At 35.7% G+C, this 21117-nt stretch overlaps 1 protein-coding gene and 1 long non-coding RNA gene across 2 annotated transcripts; both read left to right on the forward strand.

Annotated features, from left to right (window-relative positions):
• Window positions 1–9350: 9350 nt before the first annotated feature.
• Window positions 9351–15376, forward strand: LOC113097104 (adhesion G protein-coupled receptor E3-like). The gene is made up of 5 exons (XM_026262309.1): window positions 9351–9389; window positions 9948–10137; window positions 14217–14333; window positions 14904–15085; window positions 15188–15376. Exons 1-5 carry the CDS (start codon window positions 9351–9353, stop codon window positions 15374–15376), a joined length of 717 nt encoding a protein of 238 aa, XP_026118094.1.
• A 1049-nt stretch (window positions 15377–16425) lies between these two features.
• On the forward strand, window positions 16426–20446 carry LOC113097098 (uncharacterized). Its single transcript, XR_003288769.1, has 2 exons — window positions 16426–16579; window positions 20401–20446. It is a non-coding gene; the product is annotated as an uncharacterized LOC113097098 (long non-coding RNA).
• Window positions 20447–21117: the final 671 nt, after the last annotated feature.

The raw sequence follows: 21117 nt of genomic DNA on the forward strand, positions 1-21117 counted from the left end.
GTTTTCCTTCACCTTCTTTCAAAATAGAGTTTATGTTTAGTTGAGTGGGAACATTAATGTATAAAAACAAAACACTAAACTACTTAAATTTTTGGGTGAATTATTCCTTTAATGTTAATTAAACACCAAACACAAAGAGAAAAAAAAAACAACAACTTTAAAACAGTTGCTTTAATTGGGTCAATGTATATTGTGTTGTATTTTTATTAGTTCATTCAATGTTTGAATGCTCCTGCTAAATACTATTGTACCTGCAAAAATCTGTTTATTTTTATTCGTGTATTATGTGTATTTTTTTTTTTTATAACAAAGATAAAATCATGACAAAGATTTTTAGCTTCTCCCACTTTGGCCTAAATATCCATAAGATTTCATATTTTGTTACTTTAATGTAACAAGCATTGTCTTTTACATAGGAATATTAGTTTGGCTGTAATGCTCAAACACCTTGCAAAATAGAAAAACTTGACAAACAATGACAAACAATCATGATAAAATCATGACATTAAAAAAGGCATTTTTGCCATATCACCCTCCCCAACAAACCAATGCACAATTTAATAAATTAATTTAATATAGGTAGATGATACATTTATAAAGTTTATCTCAATATTCGACCGCAGTGGCTGTGAGACAACTGCACTAAAATAAGAGCACGATGATCATGAAATTGTGTTTGTTACTATAGCAACAGATTACAGGTGTGTCCTTTCAGAATCATCACTGGACGATAGAAATAAAAAATTCTTGATTACTTCACTTTAAAATAATGAGGAGCAGCATTTATTCCTGATATATAGGGGAGGAAAAGTTTATGCTTTGCAATGTAGTAAAGAAAATGAAAGTTTCATAAAAATTGAAATGGCACACAGCAGACACATCAGCCTATTATCTGCATGACAGATAATTTATATGTAACACTAATTGACTTGTCATACTATATAAATAAACAATACTGATAGATCATTTTCATTTCCTTTCTCATACTCTGATGAAATAATCACATTTTCAAAAAATAATTCATAATTAATTCTTCTATCTGAAGACCTGATCTTCACACTGTGGATAATCAACCCAATTAATTTATTAAATGTAGTGAGTTGCTCATCTGTTAGCCTAAAGATCAGCTTAATTTAATAAAACTATAATTTCAGGGACATGGAAGGTTACAAGCTAATGTTTTTTCTTATTCTTCTTCTTTGCATTATAATGAAGGCTTTGTAAACTCCACAGCCTTTTTTAGCTTTATTAACAACATACTTCGCCTACACCAACTACGCACACATTTCCTATCATGTATGTCTATGAAAAATGAACGAACCAATCAGAGCAGGTATGGGGCAGGGCGACACATCCAGCCCCGCCTCAGCTGCTGCCCCATCTTAATCTGCATCCCTGGGCGCCGCCATTGATTAGCAGACCCCCACCTGCTGTTAGCATTCCATTGACTCCCATTCATTTTGGCGTCACTTTGACAGCGAATAACTTTACATCTGAGGTGTTTAAAGACTCCATTTGTCCATTCATTATTTCTAAACAAACACAAAAATTTATAAAAGGCCCCATTACCTTGTATCTTTACGTTGTGGCCCCGTAGAAGCAGTTTTTGTAAAAAATAGGCTAACGATTGCGCCATAATCTGCGACTCTCTGTCGCACAGTAGAGAAATTACCGTATGGACAGGAGGAGAAGCTCGCAGGCAATCTTTTACTGTCTATGAGGCTATCGGGGGGACGTGGAGGCATGAAGTCAAGGGAGAAGTCCATAGAGAGTCCATAAAAGCAACGGGACAAAATTATTCAACAACATCTGAAATCGTGCTTACGATGGCATGTGCGTTCAAGTCACTTTCGTCGGAGCAAGATGGCGGAGTACTTTCTCTTAATTAATAACACAAAAATACAGCGACGTTCTTAAACTCGTGTTCTGGAAAATGAAGAACAAAGAAATGTGCAATAGGTATACTTCATTTTTGAATGTTTTAAATTAATTTATGAAGCAACTGCCAACTTTATTGTTACTAGTTGCATTGTTATATTATAATGCCATCATATTATGCATCGTCAATTGATCGTCTTTCATAGACATACATAATAAGAAATGTGCACAGTGACGTATAACACGTTTCCATATTAACCCTGTTTTAGCGTCGTGAGTGACGTGACACGTCATTAAAATGCATGCGCATATTAACAGAATACTCTACTAAAATGTTAATGTATTAAAGAACATTAAAGTGGGAAAAACAACAGTAAAATATGATACATCAAACAGCACATATCCATTATTTTAACCATGTTTCAAATTAGGTAAAATTTTGTTGAGATTCATACACTAATTGTTGAGCTCTCTGTGTGTCTAAGCATTCTGAGGTTCAGAGTGATTCATGCACAATGTAATTTAAAAAGAACAGACAGAAAAATGACATAAATCTGTAGGATCTTTATCTGCTATAGTCACTAATATTAAATTAATAGCATAGATTAGACTCCAGACAAAACCAGTTGATCGGATTGTTACATGATAATTTTTTTTATTATCAACAAGTAACCAACATCACCTGATAACATCACAAATTTAGTCACAGCAGTTAAATGAACAGTAACACTGAAAAGAGTCATACTGCCTAACTACTGATTAATGGTGACGTCAAACTAAACTGTTATTTTCAAATAAACTATCAACACCTCTGTTAATCTCATTAAGAACTGTTTTACATTTATGACAGAAATAAATCTTGTTTATAATAAGTGAAGTTGGTAATACTGTTTTTGGAGCATTTACTCTTGAGTTTGACACCAAACAGAGGTTGGGTTTTCACTTTCAACCAACATTTGACTTCTGAGCAATGTCAGTCCACATCTAGTGTGATGGGAAGCTTTATTAAAATGTTAGAGAATAATGTTGTAACAATGTTATCAATATACATTTTTAGAATGTTTTAGAGAATGTTGTCCTACCTTTTAGCAGAACATTCTGGGAACTAAAATAAAACTTCCCGCTGAAAACATTCCTAGAACATAAAAAAATTCTAGGTAGGTTACTACATTTTGAATTTGATTGCTTTTAAGCATCTCATTTGATTAATTCGAATTTATTATAATGTGTTAAATTTAATTAATAACATTGCTTGTAATCTGTTGACAATTTTATTGAGTAAATATAGAGTATCACTTTTTACAGTGTTTTAGACACTATTTTTATGTTTTTACTCAGTCCATGTAATAAATGCACATCCTTGAATAAGCCATGTTTTAAGCGTTTTCCTCCCATAGAAAACCATCGGCCTAAAAGGACAATGCTTAACGTGGCTTAATGCATTAAAACAGGTTTTAAAAAGACCAAACTCAATAAACATTTTTAATAAAGCATTCTATTTTAAAGATAAGCAGGTTATGGGAGGAAAATTCTTAATGCGTAATTAAACGTATGTATTTATTACCATGTGCAACATGGAAATGAGGGAGGTGGTCCTTGTGGATCGCCGGCGCCTCTAGACGCACTCAGTGGAGGTTTCCACGGCATGTGTTCATTTTGTTATCACAGAGAAAATCTTCACTCCCAAAAACACAATGAAGCTCCTCCTAGTCTTGTCAAACTTTACTTCTGTTCTTTAACTGTATTTTTTTTTTTTTTTTGGTTGAGAGTTTTGTGTTCTGAGTTGAGTTTTGTAACGCTGTGTCTCTGAGTCTGACCTTGAGTGCATGCCTAAAATTTAAACCAGCCCACACAACTCTGCATCGTCAGCCAACGCCCAACCACGGGCTTCCCAAGACGTCACTTCAACGACTACTGAACTTCCAGCCAATCAGCGACCTCAGGAAACCCCCTTTTCAATGACAACAAAGGGAACCCCGTTACACAGGCAATGCAATTAACTTACCTCCAGACTCTGAGCTGAACTGGTGTATCTAATATAACTGTAAGAAAGGAACTCAATGCAATTGAGGAACTCAATGCGAGGGTTAATTAAGTGATTGATGCTTGTTGAGGTCTATGCAATTTCACGTATTGCTGTAAACTTGGGATTCCAAATTTTCATTCTCTTAAACTCATTCTTCCCTGACTTTCTCTCTTCCTGCCAGTCGTGTGAATGTGTGAGTGTGTGTGCTTATGTGTTAGATTAGTTTAAATGTCTTAGATTTATCTAATAAAGACAAGAAGTATCGTGTGTTTTGTGCTTACGAGTTTATCTTAAATCTTAAACTGCTGATCTTGTTATTGTGCTAATTAATAGTGTTTTCACTATACTTTGGATATTAATATCCAGTGCAGATTTGATGTTAAACGGCTAGTTCAGTAAACTGCTGGCCGTCTCAGTGATCAGCCGTAAAACAGTGATCCTGTCCAAATTCCCTTTAAAATCTTAAATGATTCCCTTTGAGCTAAATCGAACTGTTTCCCGTACATATCATCTTCATATTCATGGCTTGAATAAGATTCCAGACACATGTGTTGCTCAGTACAGCTGTGGCACTGCTGCTCCACTGTGGATTCATGGTGGACACCCTACAGTTCAAGATGAAGTTGTCAGCCGAGAAGTCTGTGGTCACTGACACAATGACTGCTGCTATTACGGGTCTTACCCCATTAAAGTAAATGCCTGTCCAGGCAATTATTATGTCTATAATAAGTTTAATGAACAAATTATCTGTGATTCAGCATACTGTGCATGTGATTCTATTTACATTAACACTTTCTTCACATTCATTATATTTGGATGAAGAATAGACGTGGTTTCAATTGTTTCTAAATGTTGTTTCTAAATTCTTTTGTGCCCAAGCATTACATTTGCCAGAGTCTTTAGATCTTTAGGAAAGTGTGAAAAAGAAATCAACTAAAACCTGAGTAGGCATTTTTCATGTGTAAGACTTGCATGAGCCCTTTAGTAGTATTGTTTAGTATTATTTGTGTCATTGTTGATTCACTGATATTAATCATTATTATATTTCGTTCCAGCCGTTACTAACATCAGTGCCACCTTTACAACAGTCAGACCAGAGACGAGCTCAGCTGGTAATGTAGTCTGATGTTTCCTCTGATGATTGTGTTTTGGCTGAATGCTTGTTGATTTGTAGAATGGAACAGGAGTGTGGGGTTGTTTAATCAGATCTTGAGAGATTTAATGTATTTAATTTCAGTTTATTTCATCTAAGGGTGTGTCTGAAGTCAGTTGTAGTTCTTGTGTTTCTCTTTTCTTCAGTGATTCTGTTTGTTACCAGCAGCTCAATTAATCACTTAATTACATAATTGCAAAGATTTAAAACTTACATGATTTAAATCAAGGCAATATGTTTACTCAAACAGTTTGAGTTAAGTTACTTTTTACAGTTTTTACAGTGTGGAACTGCGACCAACTTAACATTTTACAGAGCTTAATGTAGCAATGTGGTCACTCAGTTTTTCAAGATCAGTTTTAATCGTGTAACTGTTAGATTTGAACAGAGAAATAAAGTGTTATTACACATAGGCTTTATTGACTGCAAATACAAAAACAAGACGAGTAAAGAAAACACGGTTTTCATCACCCTTTACTTAAATATATGAACATATAAAACCGCTGTTAACAGGTTAATATAATGTTTCCCATTCTATGACTAGTAAAATAATGTCAACTTCCTCTGATGAACACTGCTTTCCTCAGAGTAGCTGCCAGTGCTGCATCTTCTTCTTTATTGATATGTGTCAGAATTAAGGCACAATACTTCCACCTGGGAGTATTTACATGTGGTGTTATTATAAGAGAATTGTTCATATTAAATATTAAGCTAATACCTGTATATGTCACACACTAAATTAACATGATATAGATAACTGTTACTTTGAATATCATGGTTATCATCAATACCGGTATATTGCGACACAACTAGTCTAATTTCACTGACATCAGTGGGTTTGTGGATGTAGTGGTCAGCTTTGTCAGCATGCTGGTTGAGAAGTTAACACAAACCAAAACAATAAAAACGTTCTCTAACCAGAAACCATTGGTCGATAAATCAATCCAGGCCGCGGTGAATACGTGCAAGGCTGTGTATAATGCAGGGCTCATTGGGAGACATGAGCAGATACAAAACAGCATGTTACGCTCTCCGACACACTGTGAGAATTGCTAAACAACAGTACAGAAAACGAGTGGAGTCTCATTTCCAACTGAATGACTCCAGGCACATGTGGCAGGGACTGAGAACTAGTGAGTGTTGACTCTTCACTAGCCAATGGCTGAACACCTTTTATGCATGTTTCAAAGCAAACCACTCTGGCGATATCAACAGTCTACTGACGTGCACAGAGGAAAGGAACAGCTGTGTCAGTGACGTGTGCACAATCACTGTATCGGAGGACGAAGTTCATCAAGCTCTGAAGCGTGTGAACATCAAGAAAGCGGCTGGCCCAGACAGGATTTCTGGTCATGTATTGAGATCATGCATCGATCAGATGGCTGGATTGTTTATGCCCATCTTTAATGAGACCCTTGCGCAGTCAGTTGTCCCAACATGCTTTAAAAAATCTATCATCGTTCCTGTACCAAAAAACAACAACCCATCTTGCCTAAATGACTATTGACCAGTGGTACTCACATCACTTATTATGAAGGTTTTTGAGAGGCTTATAAAGAACACCATCTGCTCCTCTATCACCATAACAACATTGACCCACTCCAGTTCACCTGTAGTCCTAATAGGTCTACTGAGGATGCTGTTTCCCACCTCCTGCACACTACTCTCACCCTCACTGACTGCAATTAAGTGAGGCTGCTCTTTACAGATAATAGCTTAGCCTTCAACTCTATAGTCCCCCACAATCTGGTCTCCAAGCTCATAAACCTCGGACTGAATGCCCCACTCTGTGACTGGGTTCTTGATTTTCTATCATGCAGGTAGTGAGGATAAGTCAGACCACCTCCAACTTCATCAACCTGGGTACAGGAGCCCCACAAGGATGTGTTTTGAGCCCACTGCTCTACTCCCTCTACACATTTGTCTATGTGTCCTCTTACATCTCCACTTCTGTCATCAAGTTTGCGGATGATACAGTGGTGATGGTGTCACAGTGTCTGGTTTGTGTTCCCTGGGTATCCACTAGATGTCCTCCTTCCCCACGGTGTCTGTCACTTCATGAACCACATTCCTCACGTTCTCTGCCTAATCATTGCTCCCAGCTGTCATGGGTTATCAATCATTGCACTCAGTCAATTCCCCATTAGTGTTTGTCTCTCCCTGTGTATTTACCCGGTCTGTCTGAGTATGTGTCACGGAGTCCTTGTTTAATGTTAATCCGTAGTCTTGCTCTTGCCGTGTGTTTTTGTCTGTTTTCATGTTGGATTGTTATTCTGGTTTTGACCCATGCCTGGACTGTTTACTCTTTGGATTCCCCTCAAATAAATATCATACACGCACTTGGATCTTTCTCCGTGTTTCCTGTATTCCGGCCGTGACAGATGGGCCTCATCTCCAGCAACGAGGCTGACTACCTTGATGAGGCAGAGAGTCTGACATCATGGTGCCAAACAAACTATCTATTTCTGAATGTCAGCAAAACCAAGGAGCTGGTTGTGGACTTCAGGAGGAGGAAGCAGCGGATCTACACCCCACTCATCATTTACGGGACCCCAGTGGAGAGAGTGAGCAGCTTCAAATACCTTAGTGTACACATTTCCGAGGACCTGACCTGGACTAACCACATTTAAGTTAAAAAAGCCAGACAATGACTGTACCATCTGAAAATCCTGAGAAAATTCAAGGAATCCTTGAATCCTAGTAGTGTGCTCAGCCGAGCGCATCTCCAAAACTGATCTCCCCTCTCTGCAAGACATGAACACCAGGAGATGTAAATCTGTAAAGATCCTCAAAGACTACACCCACCCTGGAAATTCACTGTTTAATCCACAGTCAGGCAGCTTCTGCAGTCTGATGGCAAAAACGGAGAGGCTCAGGAGGAGATCCTTCCCTCACGCTATCAGACTACTAAACATGGACATTCAACACACTGCACTTTAGAGACTCTGGTAGTTTAGGATAACCCAATACCTCTCTGCACACTGCACTTTTTTGAGATAAGTTAGTTATGCAACTCATCCTCACTGCACATTGTTTACATCTCTGCACATCATCTGTGTAGCAGTTTCTGTGTATCATCTTTACAAATCATCTTTAATATTTTGTGTATATTTCATTATTTGTATTTAATTTTTTTTTTTTTTTTGGCACAGTCTAAAAAGAGTGCCAGACCTAAATTTCACTGCTTGTTGTATAACATATAACTTGTATGTTAAATACAGTTTTTTTTTTCTGTATTTTTTCTTTCAGATAAATGAAGGCTTGATGAGCATTAGACATGTTCATAATGTTTCATAATTTAAAAAAATGCTAATATAATAAAGTCCTTTCACATCACCATTTCGTCAGCCAACATTCACATAACAAAAGTTCCAAATATAGTTTGGTTTATTTTTTTTCTTTCCGGTGAACCACAGGCACTCAGTTAAAAAAGATTTCTGAACAGACTGTGGAATACTAGTCAGTCAGGCAAAACACACGCAACCGCAACAACTCAGATTGACAGATATGTAAAAGAATAAACAGGAATATTCCGACTTTTGAGCGACTTTTGATGATTGCTCCCTTTTACACATTGTCATGTTAATTATAATTCAAATGCATTTTGTTTTATTGACTTTATTTATTTATTTGTCTGAGAAGGGCAATTTTGAATAATTTTGTAAAAGGGCAGGGGCTTGATGCAGGGTCCTCATTTATGCTTGGTTTTATGGGTTGACACTGCTTAACTTCCATTCACAGCTGCATTGTATTGTTGTTCCTGTGGCTCAGTGGCATAGAGCATTGTGTTAGCAGCGCAAAAGGTCATGGGTGTCAAGTCCAAGGGAAAACTAATACTGATAAAAAACTAATACTTTGGATAAAAGCTTCTGCTAAATGCATAAATGTAATTTAAATGTTGTCTTCATGATGATTTCTGCCATTACAGGTATAAATATAACACTGCAGGAAGGATGCACTGTAAGTTGAGTTTGATTTTTTCCCCCTTATATTTTAGGCTTACAGCTTTGATCAACAGCAGTATTTTCAACAATCTTGAAAAAAAACATTATAGAAAAACAATTACAGCATAAATTCTTCAATGAAATTCTTCTTAATTGCAAAAAAAAATAAAAAAAATAAATAAAACTTGTGCCTTAATTAAAGGGGTGGTTGATTGCGATTTCACTTTTTTAATGTTAGTTTGTAATGTTGATATTTCTTCATAAATAATATTTGCAGTTACGTAGATGAAAGTTCAATGCAAACAGAGATATTGTCTATTAAAATTCTGGCAATTTAATGCCTATGAACATGGCTCATAGGGACTACAACGAGATGGGACAGAGCAGTGTTGAATAAAGGTAAATTATGTGAAAAATAATGAGTAAAAAAACAAAAAAACTAAAAAAAAATACAAAGCATTAACATGTTAGACTGCACCCCATAAACACAATCAAGATTAGACAAAAAAAAGGTCAACCACTTGAACACAGAAGAAGGAAATGGTGCCGATATTTTGTGCAATATTGCATTTTATTTATTTTTTACTCAGGTTAAATTTACAACTTTGGATCGGAAACAGCTAATTAGTCAAAAGAACAGTGCAATAAAATGTGCTCTGTAATTTTAAATATGAATGTGATTTTATGTTTATTGTTGATGGATTTTAGTACTTAAAAACAGGATGAAAAAATCTACAAATACTGCTTTCACTCTTGTTATTTTAGGGTCAGACGTGTTTGCAAAGTCTCCTCAATCAACTAGGGAACATTTCATCTCAAGTGCTCTCTGTGACTGTAAGTCTTTTCATGAGAAAAATCATAATATTATCAAATCTTTGTCAGTTACATGATCACTGACATAGCATTGCTGTCTTATCTCATTATATTTATCTAATCAATAAATTAGACTGTGACAAATATTTTGACTGTGGCCCTCAACGCTTCAGAGAAGATTTTGGACTCATCATCATCAGCAAGCCGAGCTGAACTAGCCTCCTGCGGAAACCTTGTGTTAAAAACCAGTGAGAAACTCATCTCTACATTAGTGAAGCCGACAGACACAAGTGACAGTGCCAGTTTTACTCTTCCTTCTGTAGGTAAGTGAAGACAATTATTAATATACTGAAGATGAAACAGATTACTCATGATGATTTTATGTAGTCACTCTATAGAAAAATTCCAGTCATTTGTCATCCCTACACTTTCTGCCCTAGACACAGCCAACACTTTTTCACTCCCAAATTGTCATATATTGAAGCCAAGAATGTTTGACGCTCAAAGTACCCCTTTAGCGTAATTTTTTGAATTGCATGTTCCTCCATTGTTTTCAGTTGTTTGTCTTTGTTTAATGGTTTGCATGCATTTGTAAAAAAAAAAAAATAATAATAATAAATAAAATAAAAAATGGGAAATAATTGTATATATATTTATACTTTCATTGTAGCACTTAACCCTTCCCCTACCCTAAACCTATCCACTTCTGAACAATATAAAAAATGAAACACAGGCAAATATAAGATCAGTTACAGATATTTATTGCAAAAACGGTCCATAACCAAGCAGTATAAAATCATTTCATACATTCTGTTGTATTTCAAGTCTTCTGAAGCCATATGATATCTTTGTGTGAAGAAGAGAGTAAAACTTACGGTTTTAATCATTTAAAATAAACGCGCTCATATCTCATTCAAAACCATTCTCCCCAGGGCCGGCCCTGACCAATTTGCTGCCCTAGGCAAGATTTTACCTGGCGCCCCATGCATCACAGCCCATTTCACCCTGTCATTGTGTTCATGATTTAGCATATATATATATATATATATATATATATATATATACACACACACACACACACACACACACGTTTGTTTTTGTGAAAAGTGGGGACATCCCATAGGCGTAATGGTTTTTATAATGTAGAAACTGTATATTCTATCGCCCTTCACCAACCCTACCCCTAACCCTAACCCTCACAGGAAACTTTGTGCATTTTTACTTTCTCAAAAAAACTCATTCTGTATGATTTATAAGCGTTTTGAAAAATGGGGACATGGGTTATGTCCTCATAAGTCACCCTCTCCTTGTAATACCTGTGTCATACCCATGTCATTATACAAAGTTGTGTCCTGATATGTCACAAAAACATGCCCACACACACACACATTACAGCAGAACTGTTTCCAACACTCATAATAAATCATCATATTAGAATGATTTCTAAAGGATCATGTGATAGACTGGATGTCACATGTGACACTGAGGAATGGAGTAATGATGCTGAAAATTCAGCTTTGCATCACAGAAATAAATGATAATTTAAAGTATAATAAATTGAAAACTAATTATTTTAAATTGTAATAATATATCACAATATTACATTTTTTCTGTATTTTTGATCAAATAAATGCAGGCTTGATGAGCAGAAGAAACTTCTTTCAAAAACATTAACAATAGTAATGTTTCCAAACTTTTGGCCTGTACTGTATCCCCCCAAAACTGCACAACTGTAGAGTAAAACATTAATAAAAAAGTGATAATAAAAAATGCGTCTTAAAACTGACATGATTGTACAAAATCACAGTCTGGGGACTCAGAACTCAGAACAACTGCTAACATTAAGTTTAAGGTAAAAATAACTGCCATGAAATTATAGTATCTTACTCCTATGCAATAAATTGTTCTTTCACTACATCTCTTTATCCTCTTCTCTTCTTTTTGGCACTGTATCTATCGCAGACTATGCTCATTTATAATGTCAAATGTGTCATGTAAATTCGGCCTTCCGTCACAATCAGGAAACTTTCACCGTGTCTAGAACTGGCGCGAGCTGCCAGGCCCGTTTCTACGAGCTGTGTGTTAACAAAAGCAGTGCTGTCTACATTGGATGCGGTGTTGGGCACGCTACACAACAAATTACCAACAACTGATCGTGCGGGCACTCTGTTTCTGACGCACTTCAAGCACTCGATGGGCGGGGGAAGATTGAAGAGCCGGACTTTTTTTTTTTTTTTTTTGCTTTATTTGGTAGTATTCTGAATTAATGGTTTTTAAATAGTAGCCTATTATAAAAAAAAAAAAAATTCACTCATTCACTCATTCTGGCGCCCCTATGGATGAGTGGCGCCCTTAGCATTTGCCTATGCCGCGGGCCGGCCCCAGGCGGCAAGGAAGGCGACCGGAAGTTGAAGTCGGCTGCGTGCCGCCATCTTGTAGCAGAACTTCACTTGCGTTAGAATTCCCATTGACTCCCATTCATTTTGGCGTCACTTTGACAGCGAATAACTTTACATCTGAGGCGTTTAAAGACTCTGTTTGTCCATTATTTATTTCTAAAGATACACGACAATTTATAAAGGGCTCCATTGCCTTCTATGTTACATTATGGCCCCGTAGAAACAGTTTTTGTAAAAAATAGGCTAACGATTGCATCATAACCACTCGACTCTCTGTCTCATTACCGTACAGACAGGAGGAGAAGCTCGCCGGCAATTAACTTAATATAGCGTATTGGCGTTACATTTTAAAATACTATACAAAATAATTAATCAGAATACTTACTCCTGCTCACTCACGCCAAAGAACTCCCTGCTCAAGCTCACCGTCTCTGCAAGATTAACGATGGCAGTTTGCACGCACAGCTACTAGAACATTTACATCTGTCAGACAGGTTGCTGACGTCGTCAAGCTTCGTTTGAGTCTGCGCGTCAGAAACGGAAGTGCTAAAAAACGCTAAAAATGGGCTTCAATTGTCTCAGTTGAGTTCCAATGGGGTCGCTGTGTCCATTTCTTTTACTGTCTATGGCCGGCCCTGATTCTCCCATCGCATAGCATGACGCAATTGGTCACGAGACACAAGCCAATAGCATTTCACCACCAAGGCTGATTTCTTCTGATCTACAATCTTTTTATCTGCACTGTTTATTTACTTCACTGGTTTGCCCTCTATCTGCCATGTGCTTTATGCTGCTATATTTAACTTTTATTTATTTATTAACTTTTTTACATTCCATTTTTGTATAGTTGTATTTTATATTTAATTTGTATCTATCTGTATTTTTATTATACTTTTGCTATATACTGTTTACTATGTCTGTATGCACAGAGGGTCTGAGAGTAACACAATTTCACTTCTCTGTATGTATGTGCTGTACATGTGGAAGAATTGACAGTAAAGCAAACTTGACTTTTCGCTAATGCTGCCTTCACATGCTACCAGTATGATCATAAATATGAATGTGGAAGTTAATAATGACATATAAAAGCAATGTGAAATCAACCGTGTGAATTTGTCGAGCTCATAACCCCAAGTGGGACTGAGAGTTTCTGACATCTTCAGTGTGTGAGATTGATCATTTTGTTGTTGCCAGTATGCCAGAGCATGAGCTCTTGAAGCTCTGCCCTCTTTTGAAAAGGGGATTGGGAGAAGCAGCTCATTTACATTTAAAGGGATTCACACAAAAACAGCACATTTTGGCTCATTGGTATTTTGAGCTAAGACTTCATGCACACACTGTGAACATCAGATACTTATTATACATCTTGTAAAAAAGGGCATAATAGGTAATATTTAAATGACTTAAATAGTAAAATATAAAACCTAAAAATATGTACTCATGTTTAAAGTTGATTCATATACAATTCAAAGTATAAAAAATTGGAATATTGTTTTAATTTCCCTAAAAAAAAATTGTCAAGGCCTATTAAATATAAAAAACAATGGCTTCCAATTATGGCGTTTCAGTGTTGAATAGCTTTAATTAAATGCTAACATTGAGGGACAATTCAGTTTATATAGATGTCAGTAGTTGTTGGCCTTTTAATAGGATTACTTAGTAAAAAAGATGCATTTAAACCCATTTAAAATATGCCATCTTGTTATTACTACATTCATTTGGAGATTCATTGTTAAATTATGAAAATAGTATTCTATTAATTATGCAATTCATTGTGATTATTTATTTATTATTATTATCTTTATTAATTGACAGCACTATTAAAGAAAAACACTTTGAAAGCTGACATTAAGGGTTCAAACTACATCAAAGATGAAAATCCAATAATAGTAAATAGGGATTCCAATGGGCTGTATTTAAAATACATAAAAATAAATAAATAAATGTAAAAAAGCATAACATATGAAATATAAAATAGCATATTCTTGTATGTATTTAATCAGAGGGCCAAGTCTTCATGGTTGGACCAAATGTCACCTTAGTTAAAATCCCTCGACTGGACACGACAAATTCTTCTGTGGACATCGATCTCATTGGGATTGCCAAGAACAACACTGAAGGTATGTCAAATGTTTCTGTGTGATAAAATTCTAGAAAGAGACATACCATTACAACTAAACCAGATTTACTTACTTTTGTGAGTGTTGGTATTGTATTAAAGGGACAATCCACCCTAAAATTAACATTTCGTCATTAATCACTTACCCCCATGTAGTACCAAACCCGTTTAAAGCTCTGTTCGTCTTTTGAACACAATTTAAGATATTTTGGATTAAAACCTGGAGCAACGGAAAACTTTTTATAAGTGAAGAAAACACAAATAAACTTACAAAAAGTGTTCCCGTCACTTCATATAACCCAGATTGAACGTCTAATGGCAGATGGAGTATTCTGACGACGACTTTTCATACCTTTTATGGACCTTGATACTGTTATTTACATGGCAGTCTATGAAGCAGTCTCAAGTCTCCATGTTATCATCCAAAATTTCTTAAATTGTGTTCCGAAAAGATGAACAGAGCTTTTACAGGTTTGGAAATGACATAGGGGTAAGTGATTAATGCCAAAATTTTCATTTTGGGGTGGGCTAACCCATTAAGATCATGAAAATGTCTGTTTCTGTAACTCAGGATCAGCTGCTGTGGCTTTCATGAGCTACGTCACGATGGAGAATCTACTGAAGCCAGACTTCTTCAACACATCAAATGACACGATTAAAACCATGATGTCCACTGTGATCTCAGCTACTCTTCCCAAAACCACCAACACTAAACTCACCAAACCAGTCAACTTCATCCTCAAACACATCAGAGTGAGACAGTGAAATGTGTTTTTGACCAAACTGAGAAATAATGAACATCTAAAAATATCTTGTATTGAGTTTTCTGATACATATATATTTTTTTTTTTTCAGGAGTTTGATCCCAACGGTTCTCTGTCCTGTGTTTACTGGAATATCAGCGAGTGGATTGTAGATGGATGTTCTGTTTTAGAGACCAACAGCAGCTACACTGTGTGTTCCTGTGATCATCTGTCCACATTCGCCCTCATCATGCAAACCAGCCGCCCACCAGAGGTACTGAACATTTCTAGTGAACACTGAAGAACAGCACAGATTTGGTACTCATGAACTCTGACATGTTTTCACAGAGTGACCCACTGCTGGAGCTGTTGAATTTGGTGTGTGTGAGCGTGGGGCTGGTGTTCTTCAGTTTGGCCCTGTTGACCTTTGCCCTTTGTCAGTGGAGCCCTGGAGTGAATAATGTGGCTCGAATCAACATCTGCATCAGTCTTCTGCTGGCTCACCTTCTGTTCCTACTCACACAGAAGTTCCTGAGCCTCATACGGCCTCTGAAGGTGAGAATGATGAAGGAGCCCTACAGCTCAACACAGCATCACTGAGAATCATCATAACCCTCTCTCATGATCTCCAGGTGTTGTGTGCCGTGATCTCAGGCCTTCTGCACTTCCTCTTTCTCTCCGGCTTTGTGTGGATGTTCATTGAAGCTGTGCTGCTCTTCATCTGTGTGAAGAACCTATCACAGATCAGCTCCAAGAAGAGGGAGGTGCTTAGCAGTGGATTCCTGTGTGTGATTGGATATGTGGTTGCTCTGGTTGTGGTGTGTGTGTCTGTCGGTCTGGTTCCTGAAGGCTACGGCAGCGAACAGTGAGTTGTTTTTGTTATCTAAAAAAATTCATTTTTTGTCATGCTATATCTAAGGTTTGAACAAGATCGAAATCTGTTATGTTTCAACAGTCATCCTCTGAAATAGCATTATTTTATTAATTTGATTCATTGTTTTCCTCTGAACAGTTGCTGGATTAAACTTGATAACGGTTTTATCTGGAGTTTTCTGGGTCCTGTTTGTGTCATACTTGCAGTAAGTTCTGAATACAAACATTTTTCACATGGGCTGTTGAAGCCGAAAAAAAAAATATTTGATAATTTCTTCTTTTTCTGCAGTTAAACATGATTCTCTTCATCAAGATCATCATCACTCTAAACTCAACTCTCAAAAAACTGAATGCTGAAGTTTCACAGATGAAACAAACTAAGTAACAAACAATATGATCAAATCACTATATAAATAAAGAACATAATAGTCAAAGAAGACACATCTCTCTTTAACCGTTTCTCTGCAGGACTATGGCATTTAAAACTCTGGGTCAGTGTGTGGTTCTTGGTTGCCCCTGGATTCTGGGTTTCTTCATTAATGGCAATGAGGTGCTGGAGATCATCTTTCTGATCTTGAACTCCCAGCAGGGAACCTTCATCTTCCTGATCTACTGTGTCCTCAATAATGAGGTCAGATTTTTTTTCCATCCTTCTCTGTAAATAAACGAATCAATCTCCAGTGACAGTACAGTAGTTTCTTTCCTGTTTATTATAAACAAAACTCCATTCTGGTCTTTGAGTTTCACAGGTTAAATTGATATCATGAACCCACCTAGAAACTTTTAATGTTCTAGGAACTTTTTCAGCAGATAGTTTTATTTTAGTTCTGCTAAAAGTTAGGATAACATTCTCTAAAAACATTCAACAAATGTCTATTGATAACATTGTTACAACATTATTCTCTAACATTCTAATAAAGCTTCTCATCACACTAGATCTGGACTGACATTGCTCAGAAGTCAAATGTTGGTTGAAAGTGAAAATCCAACCTCTGTTTGGTGTCAAACTCTAGAGAAAATAACTCCAAAAACAGTATTACCAACTGCAGTTATTATAATCAAGATTTATTTCTGTTATAAGTGTGGGCTTCTGTGAAATGTTTCCACTGTCTATGATCCAATGGGGTCGCTGTGTCCATTTCTTTTACTGTCTATGAATGTTTCATCCTGTCAAAGCATTACTCGAGCCAATAGCTTTTGAGTTTGAGATGTAGCGCAGCATGTGATTTGTTGAATGTAGTGAACGAATAAGCCCTTCACTGAACAGTTTCATATGAGTCTGAACGAGATCTAGAGATCTTATCGTTCGTGAACAAAATGACTGAACTGGTACACAATCATTCCCCATGTATAATGTTCTAGGAATGTTTTAAGCGGCTAGTTTTATTTTAGTTCCCAGAATGTTCTGCTAAAAGTTAGGATAACATTCTCTAAAAACATTCTAAAAATGTATATTGATAACATTGTTACAACATTATTCTCTAACATTCTAATAAAGCTTCCCATCACACTAGATGTGGACTGACATTGCTCAGAAGTGAAATGTTGGTTGCAAGTGAAAACCCAACCTCTGTTTGGTGTCAAACTCTAGTGTAAATAACTCCAGAAACAGTATTACCAACTTCACTTATTAAAAAAAAAGATTTATTTCTGTCATACATGTAAAAAAATCTTACTGAGATAAGCAGGGGTGTTGGTGGTTTATTGAAAATAATAGTTTAGTTTGATGTCACCATTATGGTGATCAGTACTTAGGCAGTATGACACTTTTCAGTGTTACTGTTCATTTAGCTGCTGTAATAATATTTCTTACACCAAAAACTCTACGAGAAAGATGTCATCAGGTGATGTTGGTACTTGCTATTAGAACTTTCCTTTTGTAGTGATCTGATCAACTGGTTTTATCTGGAGTTGAATCTATGCTATTAATTTAACATTAGTGACTACAGCAGATGCAATGCATAAGACCCTACAAATTTATACCATATCTTGTCTGTTCTTTTTCAGTTAGATTGTTAATGAACCAGAGAATGCTCAGACACACATAGACCTCAAGAATTAGAGTATGAATCTCAACAATGGTGACATGCTTCATGCCGCAATGCATTCTGGGTGCCATGGATGAGTTTTGTGTGATGTACCCAGAATACATTGCAGCATGAAGCATGTCACCATTGTTGAGATTCATACACACAATCTTGATGTTTGTGTGACAAAGGAAGTTTTTTTTTTTTCCCAAATGTTTTAAATAATCTGCTTTAAATTCAGCTGAGTCTCAGAGTGTTGAGCCATTAAGTTGCTTTAATATGTAACTAAGACCATACATTAGATTGGGTGAAAACAGCTATCCAGACCACATGTGTGATTATGTGTTAATCATCAGTAAGCAACCAGTGTCGTCTAACCAGATGTTTTCTTGTTGTTTGCCATAATAAAAATTACAGCAGTCAAAGAACAACACTGACAAGTCAAGTGTCAAATTGAACAACTAAAGCCAACACTTATCACCATTATGGTGACATCAGACTAAACTATTACTTTTAAACAGACATCTTCTTAAATCTTAATTAGAATGTTAGGGGATAATGTTCTAATAACGTTATTAATAAACATATTTAGAATGTTTTTAGAGAACGTTATCCTATCTTTTGAGAGAACGTTCTGGGAACAAAAATAAAACTAGCCGCTGAAAACATTGTTAGAACAATCCATGGGAATGTTCCTAGAACATTTTTAGAACAAAAAATTTCTAGCTGGGTCGCGAATGAGTTGAATGAAACGACAAATGTCGTTCGTGAATGAAGTTACTGATCTGATACCCATGTCGTTCATGAAGGAGCTGAATGGTTTAGTAAATCTCGTTCGTGAATGAAATGACTGAACTGGTACACATGTCGTTCATGAATGAAATGAACAGGTACATATTATCTCGTTCGAGAGCTAAATAAATGAGTAAACCGGGTCAGTTGGCAATTTAGCATTTCAAGCTATCAAAATGCAAAGCACAGTTATAGGTACTGTTTCACATACGCTTGTTTTGATATTTAGCATACAAAACTCCAAGTTTAATCCCTGATTTATGAATGTGAATATACTATAATATACGAACTGTCTGACCAAACAATTAAAATGCTAATTATGCAAGAAAACTTTGTGCTTTGTTCATCTGAACAACTTAATTAGACTTTATATACTGAATGCAATTATGCACACATTTTAATAAAGCCAAATCAGTTTTTGTCACAAGTGAATACGTTCGTTGACTTAAGACATAACACATAATACACTCTTTTTCACCACCTGCTGGCATATTTTGTATAATACGAAGAAATGGTCACTGAACAGATCAGTGAACAAATCATTTTGGAGAATGAACTGAAATCTCATAGAATCATAGAATCTCAAGAATCATAATTTCCACCACTAGGGGAAAATGTCATCAGGTGATGTTGGTTACTTGCTGATATTAAAACTATCCACATGTAGTGATTGATCAACTCGATTTATAAAGAGTTGAATCTATGCTATTAATCTAACATTAGTGACTATTGCAGATGCAATGAATACGATCCTACAGATTGATATCATTTTGTCTGCTCTTGTAAAATTACATTGTTACTGAACCAGAAAATGCTTAGACACACAGAGACCTCAAGAATTAGTGTATGAATCTCAACAGTAGTGACATGCTTCATGCAGCAATGCATTCTGGGTGCCATGGATTAATTTTGTAAGAAGTACGCAGAAAACATTGCAGCATGAAGCATGTCATCATTGTTGAGATTCATACACTTAATCTTGATGTTTGTGTGCCAAAAAAAAAATTATATATATATATATATATATATATATATATATATATATATATATATATATATATATATATATATAGTTTTTTCAAATACTTGAAATAATCTTTTTTAAATTCAGCTGGGTCTCAGGCTGTTGAGCCATTAAGTTGTTTTAATAAATATGTAACTAACACCATACATTAGACTGGGAGAAAACAGGTAACCAGACCACATATATGATGATGTATTAATCATCAGCAAGCAAGCAGTGTCGTCCAACCACATGTCCTTTTGCTGTTTTTGCTACAATAAAGATTACAGCAGCTAAAAAAACAACTGACAAGTCAAGTGTCAAATTGCACAACTAAAGCCAACACTTACAACCTTATGGTGACATCAAACCAAACTATTACTTTTAAACAGACATCAACATCCACATCTAAACATCTGCATAAATCTTAATTAGAATGTTAGGGGATAATGTTCTAATAATGTTATTAATAAACATTTTTTGAATGTTTTTAGAGAAACTATCCACTAAAAAATTACTAAATTATTAAAAATGTTAGAACAATACATTGGAATGTTTTAAGAACATTTTTAGAACAAAACAATTCTAGCTGGGAAGTCACTCAGCTCCTCTCGTCTCATTCTTGTTCAGGTCAGGCAGCAGTACAGGAAGTTCTTCAGATGTCTTTGCGGTGGACGCAAAAAACTCTGAGGACTACAGCATAATGTTAAGGAAGTAAAAGTAATGCTGAAATGCCATTAACAGGTGATGTAATTCTTACAGTAAAATCAATGTTTTAGATGTTAACTGTAGTTTCAGCTCCTTCCTGTAAATACTTTTGATATTACAGTTCTAAATACTATTAATGCTGAACATTTAAATCTTTTTAAAACACAATCTGTTTCTTGGTGGTGAGAGAAAATAATATTTTTACAGATAATCCACAAAATGTTCTACTAAATGATGGCCAATTATAAAAACCATCATGAAATATGTTTCATGCATTCATGGTGAAGGAAAATAACATGACTTTAGACTTTATAGTTTAAGTTAAATATTTAAATGTGCCTTGCGTCAATTGTTTGTGTATGAATCGTCCATACTTATATTTCTGTTTGTGGTTAGAATAATTATTTTTATTTTTTTTATTTTACTTTGTATGACAAAAAGTAAAAATACAGTAAATTTTCAGAATGGCGTGTCACAGGTTTTACATGTGTATCTTTATAAATAAACTATTCAAATAAAGGAACAGCTGATGTGTCAAATTTAAAGTGAATCTGTATTGTCATATGGCTTTTATTTTTGTATCAAAACACATGAATGATGATTGATATTTGCTTTCACTCAGATTTTCATTATTTTAAT

This window comes from Carassius auratus, unplaced genomic scaffold (genome assembly GCF_003368295.1).
Source record: "Carassius auratus strain Wakin unplaced genomic scaffold, ASM336829v1 scaf_tig00216111, whole genome shotgun sequence".
NCBI lineage: Eukaryota > Metazoa > Chordata > Actinopteri > Cypriniformes > Cyprinidae > Carassius > Carassius auratus.

Excerpts from the sequence above, each read along its gene's own strand:
- LOC113097104 (XM_026262309.1), top strand. The coding sequence starts at position 9,351 with ATGGCTCATAGGGACTACAACGAGATGGGACAGAGCAGT. Across the intron at positions 9,390-9,947 it reads ACGAGATGGGACAGAGCAGT|ACTGTGACAAATATTTTGAC; the intron begins GTTGAATAAAGG and ends TCAATAAATTAG. Across the intron at positions 15,086-15,187 it reads TCATCCTCAAACACATCAGA|GAGTTTGATCCCAACGGTTC; the intron begins GTGAGACAGTGA and ends TTTTTTTTTCAG.